The sequence below is a fragment of the Cornus florida genome, unplaced genomic scaffold (genome assembly GCF_030987335.1).
Source record: "Cornus florida cultivar Cherokee Brave unplaced genomic scaffold, ASM3098733v1 CherokeeBrave_3.0.0_Hap2_Chr07, whole genome shotgun sequence".
NCBI lineage: Eukaryota > Viridiplantae > Streptophyta > Magnoliopsida > Cornales > Cornaceae > Cornus > Cornus florida.
In genome coordinates, this window is record NW_026775577.1 from 40,900,429 (window position 1) to 40,918,932 (window position 18,504).

An 18,504-nucleotide genomic window follows, 5' to 3' on the forward strand; every position below is an offset into this window, starting at 1 on the left:
TAAGCATATATATATATATATATATAGGAGGCAAAAGCTAATTTGTCAAACTTATTTGCCAAACTCTGAGTCCGTTTTGTCTTGTTCCAACTTTTCAATCCTACAAAATGTGCTGCTCAATAGATACCTCTTCGACTTTAACTCAAAAAATTTTAGCTACACACTTCCCTTTCAATGATTGGATTAAGGTGTATATACAGCACACCTCACATCCTATCATTGGCGGCAGGTTAACATAATAATATCATAGTTACATTTTTTAGTTCTATTGTTGTAGACTTGGTAGTATATATAGAGACAGATATTTTAAGAAACAGTAGACCTCTCTAACAGCTTTTAGTTCTCTAGCCATGGAGTCCACACCTCCCTCAACCATGGCCGAAACTGGTAAACTACACATAGTTATGTTCCCATGGTTAGCTTTCGGTCACATGCTCCCCTTCCTCGAGGTCTCAAGGCTCATCGCCCAAAAGGGTCACAAAATCTCCTTCGTATCCACTCCTCGAAACATCGATCGCCTCCCAAAACTTCCTCCCAGCGTAGCTCATCTCATCAACTTTGTAAAACTTCCTCTACCCCATGTTCAAAACCTCCCGGAAAATGCCGAGTCCACCTCCGACCTACCTTACCACATGGTCAAGTACCTCAAGAGAGCCTATGATCTCCTCCAACAGCCATTGACAAGCTTTCTAGAAGCTTCTTCTCCTGATTGGGTAATCTATGACATGATACCTTATTGGGTAGGTGTAATTGCAGCTAAGCTACACATTTCAAGTGCTTTATTCTTTATCTTCATTGCCTCTTCTATGACTTATGCTGGACCAGCTTCACTCTTGCTGGAACCTCAAAACAATTATCGGAAGAAGCCGGAGGACTTCACAGTTCCGCCCAACTGGATTCCATTCAAATCAACGGTTGCTTTTCGACTCTTTGAGATTATGCGAGTTTTCGACGAAGTGGAAGGAGACGGCGAAGGCGGCGTTCCAGGTTTTTATCGGGTAGGAAAGGGCATTGAAGACTGTGATGTGATGATTGTCAGAAGTTCTTATGAGTTTGAACCAGAGTGGTTGAGAGTTCTTGGAGATATTCACCGGCCAAAGCCGGTTATACCGGTGGGTCAGTTACCGGCAATATCTTATCATGACGACGACGAGGACCCTGCATGGAGGGAAATGAAAAAGTGGCTTGATGAACAGAGTAAAGGGTCAGTGGTTTATGTTGCATTTGGGAGCGAGGCGAAACCGACTCAAGATGAACTCACTGAGATAGCGCTAGGGTTGGAGCTATCCGAGTTACCGTTCTTTTGGGTTCTAAGGAAGCGGCGAGGGATGGCCGATACGGAGGTGATTGAGTTGCCCGAAGGGTTCGAGGAGAGAACCAGAGGACGTGGATGGGTGTGCACAGGTTGGGCTCCTCAATTTAGCATACTGAGTCATGACTCAGTGGGTGGGTTCTTAACTCACTCGGGTTGGAGTTCGGTGGTGGAGGGAATACAGTTTGGGAGAGCTCTTATATTATTGACTTTTTTGGCGGAGCAAGGGTTGAATGCTAGGGTTTTGGAAGAGAAGAGGATGGGTTACTCGATACCGAGAGACGAGCTAGACGGGTCATTTACGAGTGACTCAGTGGCTGAGTCACTGAGGTTGGTGATGGTAGAGGAAGGAGGGAAGTTATTCAGGGACAAGGCCGAGGAGATGAGAGCGCTGTTTGGTGACAGGAATACACAAGACAAGTATGTGGATAATTTGTTAGCTCATTTTCAAAGTCACAAAAAAGGGGGGACTCAAGAAGTAAATTTAAGTGAGCCAATGTGGGTGTGAATAAGTTGTTTAATTTCTAGCTATAAATGCATGTAAGAGGAGTCTTTTACTAATTAATTAATGAATAAATGAGAATCAATTTTCTTTTTTCTTTCTTTTTTTTTTTTTTTTTTTTTTTTTTCTCGAAATTTGGTCTGTGCCCTTATTTGCTATACAATATAAGGTAAAGTGCAAAAAAAATCTCCCTAAACTATTTTCAAATTTGCAAATAACCTCCTTAAACTATATTTTGTGTATGAAACCCACCTAAACTATCATATTTAGTTACAAAATGCCCCCAATGCCTTAACTATTTTTTATTAAATGGCCGTAATGCACTTTCTTATTGAATTACACTTCATCTTTTTTTTTTTTCTTTTTTTTTTTATTGAAATAAATTATGAAAAAAAAAATCATATTAATTTGATGATATTCTCCATTAAATTTACATAAATTTACCTTTAATTTTTTAAATCAAATGTTTAAATAAAAATCTTAAGTAGAAAATTTTAAAACAAATCACATATTCATGGAATTGGTATCTTCCACACTTCGGGTCTCACTTTTTTATTAGCTTTATATATTCCTCAATTTTCATTCAATTTATTGTCAGTTCGCAAAATCATATCAAATTTAAATTGCTCAGTTACTTTTTCCCCTTCCCGTTGTGTTTTTCAGGATCTTAAGACGAAGAAGTGGTAGGGGGTTTGAGATGGATGGTCTTTACTATTTCCAGACTACTGCTCCGACAACTCTACATTCCACCTCCTCTTCCGCTTACTAGTGGCATTGCCGCCTTGGACATCCATCTTCAAATAGTCTTCAAGCCTTGGTCCCTTCTTTTGTTGATTTTGCTAAGTTTAATTGTTCTACTTGCAAACTTAGTAAACATCGTTGGGCTACTTTTAAGTCTCGTTTTGATAATAAAAGTTTAAAACCTTTTGAGTTAGTACATTCGGATGTTTGGGGACAAGCTCGTACTACTGGTTTATTTGGTGCTCGTTATTTTGTGTCTTTTAGTAATGATTATTAACGTTCAACTTGGATTTATATTCTGAAAGATAGATCTAAAGTATTCTCTGTTTTTCAATACTTTTACGCTGAAATTCAAAATCAATTTGATGCAAAATTACTTGTTCTTAGAATTGACAATGCCCTTGAATATAAACTTAAAGTTTTTCAAAAGTTTCTTGAGTCGAGGGGCATTATCCGTCAAACATCTTGTGTTGATACCCCTCAACAAAATAGAATTGTTGAACGGAAGAATGGCCCACTCCTAGCTATCGCTCATGCATTAATAATTCAAATGCATGTTCCAAAACATTTTTGGATAGATGTAGTTCTGGTTGCTACTTATCTTTTAAACTGCATGCCTTCTAGGGTCCTTCAAGGAAAATCACCTTTCCAAATGATGTTTCCTAACAAAAATCCTTTTTCCATTCCTCCAAAGGTGTTTAGGTGTGTCTGTTTTGTTCATAATCTAAACCTAGGACGAGACAAACTTGATCCTCGTGCTCACAAATGTATTTTCTTAGGTTATTCTCGCACTCTAAAGGGATATAAATGTTACAATCCAACTCTTCGTAAACAATTTGTGTGTGCAGATGTAACTTTTTTTGAGGATGTTCCTTATTATTCCCAGGAAGGCATTCATTTGGAGGACTCTATTCTTCAAGATATATTCTGTTCTTCCAACTCCAGTTTTTGATTCTGACATCCCACCAGCTCTTCGTGTCTTTGCCCGTCGCCGAAAAAGAGTAATTAATGATGTTCCAACGATAAAAAAGTATAAAACCCAGCCTTTCCACTTCCATTAGTCGCTTCAACGCCTAGAGACTCTTCCATCTATCAAGACTCTGATCATGATCAATCTATTGCAATTCGGAAAAGTAAACGGTCTTGCACCAATCACCTTATCTCCAATTTTATATCGTATAATAAATTATCCTCCTCCTTTCACATTTTTTTCTTTGTCATTATCCTCTATTGCTCTTCCTACGTTCTACAGGGAGGCACTTTCTAATCCAGGGTGGAGGAAAGCTATGGAAGAAAAAATAAATGCTTTAAAATTGAATCATACTTAAGACCTTGTATGTTCTTAAGCCTGCTGATACTTAAGTTATTGCTTGTCGTTGGGGTTTTAATTGATTATACTGAGACGTTCTCTCATGTGGCCAAACTGAATTCAGTTCGTGTGATTATCTCTCTTGCAGCTAATCTAGATTGGCCACTTTATCAACTTGATGTTAAAAATGCCTTTCTACACAGTGACCTTACTGAGACAGTCTATATGACTCAACCACCTGGGTTTAAGTATAAGGGGGACTGTGTGTGTCATCTCAAAAAGTCTATCTGTGGCCTCAAACAGTCTCTTCGTGCATGCACTACAAGAAAAACAGTTTTTTAGAACGTCCTTTTTATCACGGTTTTAAAATAACAGTGGTAAAAGACATTTTCTACCACGGTTTTAAAATAACCGTGGTAGAAAATTTATATTTTACCATGGTTATTTTAAAACTATGGTAGAAGATGTTTTTATCACTATTAAGAAAAAACTGTGGTAGTAATTATATTTTTTACCACGATTATATTTATAATCGTGGTAGAAAATGAATTATTTTACCACGATTATTCTTATAACCGTTATAAAAAGTGAATTTTGTGATATTCTGAATGCGGGTCTTATTCCCGCTACTTTCTTAAAATTTTAAGCTGGATTATTTCAGACCGCACAAGTACAGACCACACACGCAAATCATTTCAGCCTCCCAAATCGCCTCCATCTCTACCACACGCAAATCCTTTGAGCCTCCCAAATTGCGTCCATCTCTATTTCGTTCTCAACTCTGAACTTGCCCTCTCTCTGCGACTGCAAACTACAAGAATCAAATCAACCTCCCAAATCGCCTCCATCTCTATTCTCGTTCTTGACTCTGAACTTGCCCTCTCTCTGTCTTTGCAACTGCAAACTACAAAATCTACAAGAATCAGATCAGCCTCTGAAATCGCCTCTATCTCTATTCTCGTTCTCAACTCTGAACTTGCCCTCTCTCTGTCTCTGCAACTGCAAACTACAAAATCTACAAGAATCAGAACCCTCTCTATTTCCTCTTTCTCCCTCTATCTTTCTCTGTCTATCTTTCTCCGTTTCTCTCTTGACATAGATACATACATACTCAGGAAGAGAAAACCTAGAATCTGACATTACCCGCTTTTAGGCCCCATTAATGGACACCGATATCGCGAGGTGCCCGCTGACGATGGATCTACGGTCGCCGAACCTCCCTCTGATCCCTTTGCTGCCAAGAAATCCAAGCGATTCGAGATGAAAAAATGGAGTGCCGTCACTCTCTGGTCTTAGGGTCCGTATATATATATATATATATATATATATATATAATATTGTGATTGTAGGAATATGTGACCATGCATTCGTTTTTGTGTGTGAATAGTTTGAAATTTATAGTGTATTTTGTGATACATTGTGAATTTGAGTTGATTTGTGTATCGGTTGCTGCAGATATTGCTGTGGATAACTGTGCAATTTGTAGGAACCATATCATGGATCTCTGTAAGAGCTTTTGGTTGTGTTATTTTGTGTAGGTTTTTCTTCATTGTTATTGCGTATGCTGTGTGATTTAGATGTGTGTTGATTTTGATTAGGCATTGAGTGCCAAGCTAATCAAGCAAGTGCGAGTAGCGAGGAGTGCACTGTTGCTTGGGGTACGTGCTCTCTTAAACCACAACCCCTAATTAATCCAATTGAAACTTAGGATTATGAATTTATATAATATATTCAATAGATTTGTTTGATTTGTGAAACCTTTCAGTCTCTTTCCAAATATTGCAATGATCATGGTAAAGCTTGTTTCTAGCTGATCTTGTTACATTTGATTAAGGGGTCTTTTTGTGTTACCATAATTCCTTTTGTTATAAAATCAGAATAGTAACTGTTTTCTTTTCCTTTTTGTTTATTTATTATTTCCTTCCCCAATTGAGGTTCCTTTTATGTTTTAACTAATGATTTTTTTGTATATATATATATATATATATATATAGTTTTTAGAAAACATACATAATTCATTGGTTTAACTAGTTGGTCCAAATAATATGTAATAATGCAGAATAATTTTTGAGCCTTTTTAATGTATGGAATTTTATTTGTTGCCAAGGTGGTAAGATGGAAATGATGGTCCATTGTATTGTTGGGAAACATGCTAGTTTTAAAAACTTTTCGAGGGATTTTAATTCATAGATCTTGATTCATCACATACAGACAAGTTTTATGCAAAAATAAAAATATAATGTATCATTCAATTAAAAGATTGAATACTTACATCAAGGTTTTAGTAAACCTTAAATCTCTCCTCTAAAGTGAATGTTCTCACTTATTGTAGATCCCTTTTGTTAGACATCTTTTTCTATGGATCTCCATCTTCTTGGTAATGGTCTTGCCTTTAGGAATCACTCATAAGCCTCCATGACTGACCTTGGAAAACTAGGCTTGTGGGAGCCTCCATTAGATGAGAACATAAACCCTAATTTTTCTAGAGAGAGAAAATAGCTTCCTTTTTTTCTTCTTTCAAAAATCACCCCCAAAATATACATAGACCATGTATATTTATAGGCAACATAAAAATAAAGAAAAGGAAACAACAAATCCTTCTCAATCTCTAATTCATATGTCTCAAATCTAATATGATTCCAATATCAAGTTGGGCTATGAGTGAGAATCTATTAGGCTTATTATTTTATTGGTTACAATGAATTAATAATTGGCCCGGTCCATGAACCCAATTCAATTAATTCATAAATTAATTTCTACTCCACTAAAAGAAATTAATTGAACTCCAATTAAATAATAAATAATCTCTAAGTCAATATTGCACTTTGACTCCTCTATGCATAATTAGTTATCGGATAAATAAAGCCATCAATCCGGCTACTTAATTAATATATTTATTTTGGTACCTTTGATTATTTCTGACTCGATCACAATAAAATATTTGTTTGACAAAAATAATAATTTAAATAAATAAATATATAATAAATCATTTTGTCTAAAAATACACGAAGGCCTTCGAATTTACTTTGTGATCAACCATAATCAATACAAAATAAATACAAGTAACAATGATGCAAATATTGAAAATATAACCCTCTAACTATTAATTACATAACTACCCAAAGTGTCAGTCTAAGGATCCCGAAAAATCCGCCGAACAAATCAAAGTAATTATTAATTAATAAAAGAGTCTATAATTTTCTCATGCTTAAGGGTCAAATGCTATGACAGTGATAGGGAACAATTGCATACAACGGCTCTCGCAATATATCTCAACCTAATGCGGATCCAGTTCAAGTCTTAATTAATTATGAGTCCATCCATAATTACCGACTATGAACAATTTATAATTACTATTTATATATTATGCATTGATTGCCATCACATACATATATATAAATATTTCTCGTAATCATAGGGATACTATCAATTTCATAGTGAATCGAAACATAATACATTGAATTCACCAATTATATAAATCATAAATATTTCAGATATGTCAGGAACATATGTCACTATAATCCAAATAGGAATTTGCTATACCAGGGCATATAAACCCCAACAGCTCCCACTTGCCCTCATAGCCAATTCAAATTGCACCTAACTCAATGTTATCCAGATAATGATCAAAATTATTGATCAATGACACCTTTGATAATGGATCAACAAAGTTGTGTTCCAATGCAATGTTCTAGCTACAAGTACATTTTCTTGTCAGACAATATCATGTAGAACATGATACTTCCTCTTAGTGTATCTTGTTCCTCTATAGAACCTTGGGTCATTGGTTTGGACTACTTTTGCACTATTGTCACAACATAGCTCAATAGGCAGGCTAGTATACTCCACAACCTCCAAATCAGTGAGATCAAACCAATAGGCTTCATTTGCCGCCTTTAAGGCTGCAATATATTCCACCTGCAGGTTTGAGTCAGCAGTTGAAATCTGCTTAACAATCTACCAACTGATTTCCCTTCCATTAAGTGAACATACACTAAGTTATGAACCTAATAGTATCTACTTCTGATTAAAAATCAGAACTAGCATACCTGATTAGGACCATATCATCATATCCATAAATGAGTATGATATCCTTGGTCCTCCTTAGGTACTTAATGATATTTTTCACAACAGACCAGTTATCAAGTCCTGAATTGGATTGATATCTTTTAACTATCCCTACTATATAGCGGATGTCCTATTTGGTATAGACCATGGCATATATGAGACTTCCATATGCCAAAGCATATAGTTCCAGTCTCATTTGCTCAATCTCCTCTGTAATCTTGGAAAACTACTTACTAGAGAGAGCAATCCATATCAATAAAGCAAGAACTCATTCTTTGAGTTATGCATACCAAACCTGGTCAAAACTTTATCAATGTAGGATTATTAAGATAAGCCTATTTTCCTGTTAACCTGATCTTGCAAAAGCTTAATCCTAGGAATATAGCTTACATCTTGAAAATCCTTCATTTAAAAGTAATTGAACAACTACCTCTTTATCGATGACAAAACTTCCACATCATTCTAAATGAGTAGGATGTCATCAATATATATAGAATCAGAAATATAATGACATTCCCTTGAACACTCATGATTTATTCACTAAGAAATCTTCTATATCTTTTTACAGATTAACTTGCCTTCCATAGGAATCATCCTACTAGAAAGTTCTACAAGATCCCAGAATTTATTAAAATATATAGATTCCAACTCTGATTTCATAGTAACTTGCCAAAACGATTTGTATCCATATCGGTTCACACTTCCGTGTAGCTTACTGGGTCCAACTCATGTTTAACAGGGATGTCCATAATGGTCTCACCTAAAAATATGATTCTATCGGATTGGATGATAATCCTCCCACTACATTAATGTACCGATGCAGGAATCTGTGTACTAGATGATGCTGACTCATCAATAGGGAATTCATTTATTATTCTCAATCTCTATAATAAGTGTGTTCATATGTGGTACATCTGGTACTCATATCATATTCTCTAACACTATGCTACTAGGTATGTGATTCATAATATGATTCTCCTATAGATAAACAGTGAGTGTAAACAATCAACTTTTATCATTGAGATCATAAAATAATCCGTCCTAGTGACTTTTAGAGTAGCTATCAAATCTATCATGCGTATGATCTGTTTCCAACTTACTTGTCCATATCAAGCGCACATGTGCAAGACTACCCTATATGCGCATGTGATTCAAACTAAGATTTAGTCAAAAACACAACTCAACGGTATCCTTGAGACAGACTAAGATGGAATGCAGTTCATAATGCGCATCGATGTCATTAACGCTAAACTCTTAAATGAAAGAGATAATGTGGCATAACTGATCATAGATCTAACCATGTTAAGTGGAATTCTGTTATTCCTATTTGACACCTAAATGCATTTAGCGTTAATTGCGGAAAACTGGTACACAACACCCTCATTGGCCATATAGTGTTTGCACTATCCCAAGAAATACTCATATCCTCGATCAGATCGAAATGTCTTGATAAGTTTACCTAATCTATGCTCCACATCAGTCTTGACCCTCTCGGAATATACCAAAAGTATAAGACTTGTGTCGCAATAGGTAAATTTATCCAAAACGTGAGTAATCTTGCTTGGATGTTCATAAGACCACACGTGTCTGTGTGTACCGACTCCAATTGTTCTTTATGTCTATTTCATTTGGCTGATTAAGCCCTTAGAGTTATCTATCCTTCAAAACAGGATTCACAAGTTTGGTTTAGGCTCCTCTGCCTCACTAGGTAATAAACCTTCTTTGACCAATCTTTGAATCTCATTTTGATTGATTATAACCCAAAAATTGACATCAAAAAATACAATGAGTCAGGAATAACAAATTTTCTCTTAACATTCAATCTAGAGATGCAACATTAGTTTCTACATCCTGCAAATCTTAAGAGTTTGTGATTATAGTATATTAACCATCTTTCAATGCACCAGAAGTAATCACATATCTATTCAATTTTATAAAACCAATTTTACAAAATAACAACACAGTTTTTATAAACCACAAGTGAAACAAGAATAAGATAGCGTCTAACTTCTGTGCATAATGATAGTTCTCTAATACTAATATCCTCATACTCTCTAATTTCAGATGTAAAACTCCCACTGACTTAGCTACAACCTTGACATCAGGTCAGGTACAAATATATTCCATATCATCGAGGCTTCTGGATTCCTAAAATCCTTGCAACGAATTGCAAAAATGTTTAATGGCTCCAGAATCTATCCATCAGGAATTAATAGATACAACCACATAACATGGCTCAATGATTAAATATATATTTTCTTATGCCACGTCATTGCTTAGACAGTTCGTCCTTTAGTGTATTCGTTAGCAGCAAAAGAAACAATTTAATTTGCCCTCAACATACACTACCTTATTCCCTTTAACCTGTTGGATACCCATGTTTTGTGCTAGCCTAGTCCTATTATCATCCTTCTTCTTTGCTTTGCCCGTCCACTTGAGCCTAGAAGAAGATGGTATAGACTAGGTTAGATTGATAGGAACGCCCATACTCTTGATTATCCCTTCATCTGTTACCAATTCTATAAGAATATCAGCGAGTGTGAACTCAAACTGATTCCTTATTTAGTTCACTCTAACAGAGTCGAACGAGTTTGGTAACAAGACAATAATCATGTCAACTTGAAACTTACCACCCAAGTCAGCCCTATTAATCTCCAGCTAATTTTTAAATAATAAACAATCCTTTTCCAAAATTCCATTTCATACTGGAGTTCCTTAGGCTATCTTGATGCTATTCAAGTCTGACATAGTACTTTGGCATACTCTCTATCTAATCTCACCAAAACATCTTATTGACATTTAACATGATGCTTCAAGAAAATAAAATAATGTAAACGTTAGCTTTGGAGCGTATTCGAGGTAAACTCTAGAATATTATACCAAGTCATCTCATTTGCCCTATTTCACTTATTCAAAGCATTAATGTTCTCTTGGGTATCTTAAAGTAAAAGGATTAGGTTTAGGAGTAATAAATACATTTGTACCCTTACGTTGTGAATAAAATATCTAAGTTCCTTTCCCAGTCAATATTAATAAGGTCCAGTTACATTGAATATGTAAGCAAGTAGATAAACTGAATTAGACATAATTAATCTGAATATAAATGCATTCATATAATATGCAAGGTGAATTATTAATATTGTCATGCATATTTAAAATTAAAATGAGTTTGTTAACCACATAATATAATAAATCTCAATCGAACAAGAGATCATTATCATTATTGGTGAACAATTCCTTTTAATTAATGCGGGTCCCTTAACTCTGTAGCATAATAAATCAACCAATCAATATGTCAATAACTTATCCTGTTGGAAGAGTTCATTATTACTATTGTAGAGATTCATTTGCTATTAGGTAAGCACTTCCATTAAAATAATAATATGTGGATCCCTTAACCACTGCATGAAAAATCGGATAACCAATACGCCAATAACTTATTCGGTTGGCGAAGTTCATTATTGCTATTGGCGGGCAAATCCCATCATTTCCATATCTCTTAATACAATGCCTTGTCTATCATATGAAATGATTCCCGATTTTATTTAGCCTTTCTAAAATCACCTAGTGTAGACCACTCCGTTGGGAAGCTAACACTATTGATTTTAGATTGAGTGTATAACGTTATTAAAACTCTAACGAAAAATAAAACATTAAATATGTTGTCATTATAATCTAGACTCTTTAAATCATGCGTAGGGCCTTATTTTTAAAGATCTAATTACAATGAACATTTAATATTTTTATTTTCATTAGACAACCATTCTTGTAATATTAAGACTCTTCAAATCATGCGTGGGCCTTATTTTTGAAGATCTAATTACAATGGTGTTAATAACGAAGGCCATGGGGCAATGTATAAAAATCCCCACTTCCACTCAATTTTTTTTAATCATTCATAATTAGGGTTTTCATTTTATTCAAATACATGATATGATGCATGCTAAACGTCTTGATTTTAATCCAATTAAATTTAGAAAATATTTGGACTTTAAATGATTCACTAATATTTAATTTGAAACATACTTTAAAAATAATTTACAAAAATAAATTTTTCGTTTCCCAATAAGTGCCCTCAAATTAATTAGTAATCAAATCCAATTAATTTTTATAATTTAATTAATATAAATCAAGTCATTTAATTAAATATCATGGATCCAATGCATGAACAATCATAATCAGTATTAAATTATTCCATGCATCATATAAATAATCAAACTACAGACAGAAGTAATTTAAATGGCCAATGGATTTAGCTTTTAACATTTAATTACTCTAATAACTGCACGATGGTCTTCCATCAGCATGAAAACACCCGCAGGAGGTTGATACGTGCTAGGAGAAGCAAAACGAGGCTTGAAACGCACCTGGAAGGTCATTCATGCGCTCCCACGCGCCTCTGGAGAGTCCCAACGCGTGCCACGCCCTCCCACGCACTTACACGCGCTGGAAAGATGATTCAGCGCATGCCACGCGCTGCCACGTGCCGGCACGCGCGTGGGGAAGGTTCCTTTGTCCGGCGCGTGTTCCTCATGCGCCGGATGGTTGACTTTGTCTGGCGCGTGTATCTCACGCGCCAGAATGCTGACCTTGTCAGCGCGTGTACTTCACGCGCTTTTCCAATGGCTATCCTCTTCAGTGCACCATAGGTGCTGCTACACTGGATTATACGTCCATCTTCCGGCGCTGTCCCTCGCCGCCGGCATTGCTCCGGTCGCCGGAAAATCACCGAAAATTCCAGAAAATATTTTTAAAATTCCAGAAAATATTTTTAAAATTCCAGAAAATATAAATTAAGCCTAAAAAATTCCAGAAAAATTCCAGAAAAACTCCAGAAAATTCCTGAAGCCTAATTTAACCTTCTTGGACCTTCTTAAAGCTTCATAGCATCCTTTGATGAATATTACATGGCTTTAAAAATATTTATAATTTGAAATAGAATGAAAAAAAAATTAAATTACATCATTGAACTTTCAAACGGCTAAATCAAAGCCTTAATTACATTCATCCAAAGATAAAATTACATTCAATTATCCTATAAGCTTCATCCATGGCCCAAACACACATCATCGTCCATTCACAATTATACATACATCATTATATATCAATATATATCAATATATTAATTCATACATCAACATACATTAATAAATAAATATATATGCATATCAAAATTGGATCTATGAATGATGAATTTTGATAAAAACATGATCTCGAGTAATGAATTAAACTATGCTCTGATACCACTGTAGGGAAACGTGTTAGTTTTAAAAACTTTTCGAGGGATTTTAATTCATAGATCTTGATTCATCACATAGAGACAAGTTTTATGCAAAAATAAAAATATGATGTATCATTCAATTAAAAGATTGAATACTTACATCAAGGTTTGAGTAAACCTTAAATCTCTCATCTAAAGTGAATGTTCTCACTTATTGTAGATCCCTTTTGCTAGACACATTTTCCATGGATCTCCATCTTCTTGGTAATGGTCTTGCCTTTAGGAATCACTCATAAGCCTCCATGACTGACCTTGGAAAACTAGGCTTGTGGGAGCCTCCATTAGATGAGAACATAAACCCTAATTTTCTAGAGAGAGAAAATAGCTTCCTTTTTTTCTTCTTTCAAAAATTACCCCCAAAATATACATAGACCATGTATATTTATAAGCAACATAAAAATAAAGAAAAGGAAACAACAAATCATTCTCAATCTCTAATTCATATGTCTCAAATCTAATATGATTCCAATATCAAGTTGGGCTATGAGTGAGAATCCATTGGGCATATTATTTTATTGGCTACAATGAATTAATAATTGGCCCGATCCATGGACCCAATTCAATTAATTCATAAATTAATTTCTACTCCACTAAAAGAAATTAATTGAACTCCAATTAAATAATAAATAACCTCGAAGTCAATATTGCACTTTGACTCCTCTATGCATAATTAGTTATCGGATAAATAAAGCCATCAATCCGACTACTTAATTAATATATTTATTTTGGTACCTTTGATTATTTCTGGCTCGATCACAATAAAACATTTGTTTGACAAAAATAATAATTTAAATAAATAAATATATAATAAATCATTTTGTCTAAAAACACACGAAGGCCTTCGAATTTACTTTGTGATCAACCATAATCAATGCAAAATAAATACAAGTAACAATGATGCAAATATTGAAAATATAACTCTCTAACTATTAATTACATAACTACCCAAAGTGTCGGTCTAAGGATCCCGAAAAATCCGCCGAACAAATCAAAGTAATTATTAATTAATAAAAGAGTCTATAATTTTCTCATGCTTAAGAGTCAAATGCTATGACAGTGATAGGGAGCAATTGCATACAACGGCTCTCGCAATATATCTCAACCTAATGCGGATCCAGTTCAAGTCTTAATTAATTATGAGTCCATCCATAATTACCGACTATGAACAATTTATAATTACTATTTATATATTATGCATTGATTGCCATCACATACATATATATAAATATTTTTCGTAATCATAGGGACACTATCAATTTCATAGTGAATCGAAACATTATACATTGAATTCACCAATTATATAAATCATAAATATTTCAGATATGTCAGGAACATATGTCACTATAATCCAAATAGGAATTTGCTATGCCAGGGCATATAAACCCCAACATGTATACCTCTAATTAGACCTGCATAGCATCGAAATATATGCCCAGGGAACTCTTATTTGGAATTAAGGGATTATACTCTGCATAATAGTATAGGAGAAATTGTAATTTGTTCCCAAATAAAATTTTGGGAATATGTATTTTATTTTTTAAATGAAAATTGTGTTCGAGTATTCTCCTTTTATCATATATTCAAAGCCTGATTTTGGCTTTGGACTATGAGTTATATTTTTGCACTAAAGTGTCTTGCTAATGAACTACAGGTCCATTTAAACAAATAAACTGAACAGATGGTCCATGAGCTTTTTTTGTCCTTCATTATTAGTTCACATGCAATCAAAAGCTGAACGTGCAGCTTCATCTCTAATACCTGGTCAACAATCTTGTGCTATAGACATTTTTTTTAACTCTCTCTCTCTCTCTCTCTCTCTCTCTATATATATATATATATATATATATATATATACCAACATTTCTCTTCTTTTTTCATAGAAATTGTCTGCTTATCCTTTGTCTTTAAACAACATATTATAATGTCTGAGTGCTTTTTATCCTGTTTGCTAACCAAATTAAAATTAAACAGGTGGTGAGTTGTATTGTGGAAGTCCATGTGCTAATGAATTTAAAATCCTAAGTTGACATTGTTATGTACCCCCCGTACGAAAAGTGAGAACTGTAAGTATTATTTTATGCACTCTTTATTTTCTTTCTTCTTTACACTCGCAAGTTTGACTAGATGTCAAGAATAATCATGCATGTATACAGTCTCCTCCACACCGCTCTGTCATGATGATTAGATTATAGTTTAGCTTTTGTTTTTTGGTATAATTTTAATAGAGGATGGTTTGCATGTGATCTTTGTCCTGATATATGATTTAGAGGCTAAAGTGAATTTCTTTTTAGTTAATTGAGTATGACAAAACCTAGTCTTGGTGCATACTGTGATATATAGATAGATATAAATATAATTTCCAAACTTAAATAGCGTTAGTTCTACAATACTGTTAGTTCTCCCATATTCTATTTATGATATGGTTGGCTCCTAGGTCTTTCGATTATAGTTAAGTTCATAATGATCTGGTTATGCTTTTGACATTGCTGGATACTGCATAGTATTTGTGTTCATTCGATTGATGTCTTTAACATTTGCAGTTTTGTTATCTTATTGGTTTGGTTTTTTTTATTATGAATCAGGGGTGGACCCATCAACTTTTGTTTGGGGGGCCAAACTAGTTCTATCTACTTTAAAATTTAAAAGTTAGTTGTGAAAGTTTTTTTTATTAGTAATATATCTCTTGATGTCTGTATATTAACATGTGTATTAATATATTATAATGGGCTTTATTTTTCTATTAAGATTTGGGCTTATTCTTTCCAGTATTACGTGGATCACACACACACACAAACATCTATTCTTCTTTCCTCTCAATTTTTGAGAATCTAAGCAAATCTTATAATGCATAATTTTTTTGCCCATTCTATAAAAGAATAACAGGACATGTAAGATATGCATGATAAAAACAACAAATAGTTCATTGTTATTTACCTTAGGTAGAAAGTTTGTTCATAATTTTTTTACCCATTCCATAAAAGAATAATGAGTTTATGCTCATGATAAAAACAACAAATAGTTCATTGTTAGATCTTATGTATTGTCTAGCATAAGGGTAATTTTTTTCCCCTGGCTTCTAAGATAAATACATTGGTTATTTACCTTGGGTAGAAGGTTTGTTCAACTGGCATTTAGTTAGCAACTGCAATATTGGTTTTTTACCATGTTAATTAAGGGAGCTCTTTTGATTCAATGATCACAATCTTAATTTTAATCCATTTCAGGGTTAGCAGTGATGGTGGTAATGCTAGTGAACACATGCCTAACTTCCTTAGTGATCATCCTTTGTTGGCACAGTGAATGAAGATGGTTGGGCAAGCTTGGCGGTGCTACTTCTTTTTGCAATCTTTTGTTAGCACTTGGTTTTCTTTTTTTTAACAATGATGGAGACTTTGTACTCTAAATTATTCAATGAATGTTTTGGATTAATTTTTGGTGATTGTTGTTCTTTTTTTAACAATGATGGAAACTTTGTACTTCAAATTATTTAATGAATGTTTGGGATTAATTTTTGGTGATTGTTGTATATATATATATGCCTTTGGTTGCAATTTGGTTGTGTATGTGGAGTAGGATATGAGTGATATATGTTGTTGGACGACAGGTTACCCATTTAATATATATATATACATACCCACTTTATGCCATGGGCTTAATGTGAGGTAGAAACTATCACATTATTTCTACCATGGGAAGAAAAAAAAGAGGCTTCATAAGGGTTAAACTATTATGCTGATAATTCTTATCAATATTCTTATGCTCCTAGAAATGAATTATTTAACAGTCAACTTCCAAACAAAACACACCTACATATAACAACCATCAATAACCCATTCATGTAAAATCAAGTGCGGAACATCACACACACAAACACATCTTGTGCTAATTGCAAAATTTACAAACACAACGTTCATCCTAAACCAGCATAAACTAAGCATAAATCAAATCCAAAACATCAAACCATGAAAGTTATCAATCAAAATACTTACCGCCTTGTGCAACATCTTAATCAATGTCATTGGCTTTCTCTTTAGACATCTCTTGAACCTATCATTATGTCAATTTAGATGAGTGAAAGCTAATTCATACTCAGAACACAATATGTATTCCTGTCATAGATGTGGGTGGGTGTGTATGAGCTCAGAATCCTATCATATATGTGAATTAGAATTCTAGATGTAATTATATTATTAGGTTAAGTTTGAAAAACTCATCGGTAGACATGTTGCGCAGAGCATCAAGATCAACACCCCTAAAGCTCAAGTCCTCTTCTTTGGCATTTCTACTGCCACATCGGTCTCTGGAAAAGTAAAAAGCGATATAAGCATATACATGTATGTGTGTAGAGAGAGAAAGAGGGGCCTTCGTGGAAAAGTAGAAAGAACTCACAATTGTTGGAGATGATAATCAGAAACCTTAAGCCGAAGAAGGTCGAATGGTCGATGTGGTCGAAGAAGAACCCACCACCGATGAATGCAGGGAATAATTATAAGAAGTATATCTAATTCTTGAGAATCAATCCCAGTAGAATAATTTCAAACATTCAATATATTAAAAAAATAAGATATGTTGTGTCTATGTAAGAACAAACTAGTTAGCTAGGATGAGGAGACGATCACAGCTATAGTAGGGGAGTAGTGACTAATATAAAATGTTTGAAAAAAGTTTAAATAAGGTGCATTACATTGTAACAGTTATTGAGTTCTCCATTTTTTTTTCCATTATTTATTTATTTTTTTTTGGGTACAACTTCTAAGAGGACCCGATCCTATGATAAAGACTATAACTCGGCGGGGCAAACCCAAAGCCCAATCCAAAAAAAAAGGGGTTTTGGCAGTGTTATTTGGAATTTGGTCTAGGCTTGGATTCATCCATGTTTAGCAACCCAAAATCCAACCCGAACCTGTCATGAATTAGCTAACATTTTTTTTTTCAAGGTAGAAGTGTTAGATGAGTTAGAAAGTTAAGCTAGATTCTATTATTTTCCTACATTAATGCATATTCCTACATACATGGTTGAGGGTGGTGAATGTATTTTTTACCTTCATTTGCTTTGTGATTTGTGGTCAAGAGATCAAGTTAGAAGTTCTCCACATGGTTTAAGAACTCTCTAGACTTTGTCATACAGAATCTAATCCATTGGAAATTTTCCAACCTTGTTTTGAGATTTTTGAAAGGTTTTAAAGTTCAACTGGTTGAAATTAATCGGTTGCACATGTCATGTTGTAGAGACATATTATTTTTGGATATATTTTATATTCTTTTTCAAATAAAATTAGTTGAGGTGTCCA

At 34.2% G+C, this 18,504-nt stretch overlaps 1 protein-coding gene and 1 long non-coding RNA gene across 2 annotated transcripts; both read left to right on the plus strand.

Moving 5' to 3' along the window:
- Positions 1-250: 250 nt before the first annotated feature.
- Positions 251-1,910, plus strand: LOC132267091 (UDP-glycosyltransferase 91A1-like). The gene has a single exon (XM_059768143.1). It carries the CDS (start codon positions 351-353, stop codon positions 1,818-1,820), a length of 1,470 nt encoding a protein of 489 aa, XP_059624126.1. The 5' UTR covers positions 251-350; the 3' UTR covers positions 1,821-1,910.
- Positions 1,911-5,299: 3,389 nt separating this feature from the next.
- LOC132267092 (uncharacterized) lies at positions 5,300-16,419 on the plus strand. Its single transcript, XR_009468861.1, has 4 exons — positions 5,300-5,370; positions 5,463-5,522; positions 15,185-15,276; positions 15,796-16,419. It is a non-coding gene; the product is annotated as an uncharacterized LOC132267092 (long non-coding RNA).
- Positions 16,420-18,504: the final 2,085 nt, after the last annotated feature.

What these genes read in the sequence shown, in the direction of transcription:
- LOC132267091 (XM_059768143.1), top strand. Translation starts at nt 351, where the DNA reads ATGGAGTCCACACCTCCCTCAACCATGGCCGAAACTGGTAAACTACAC.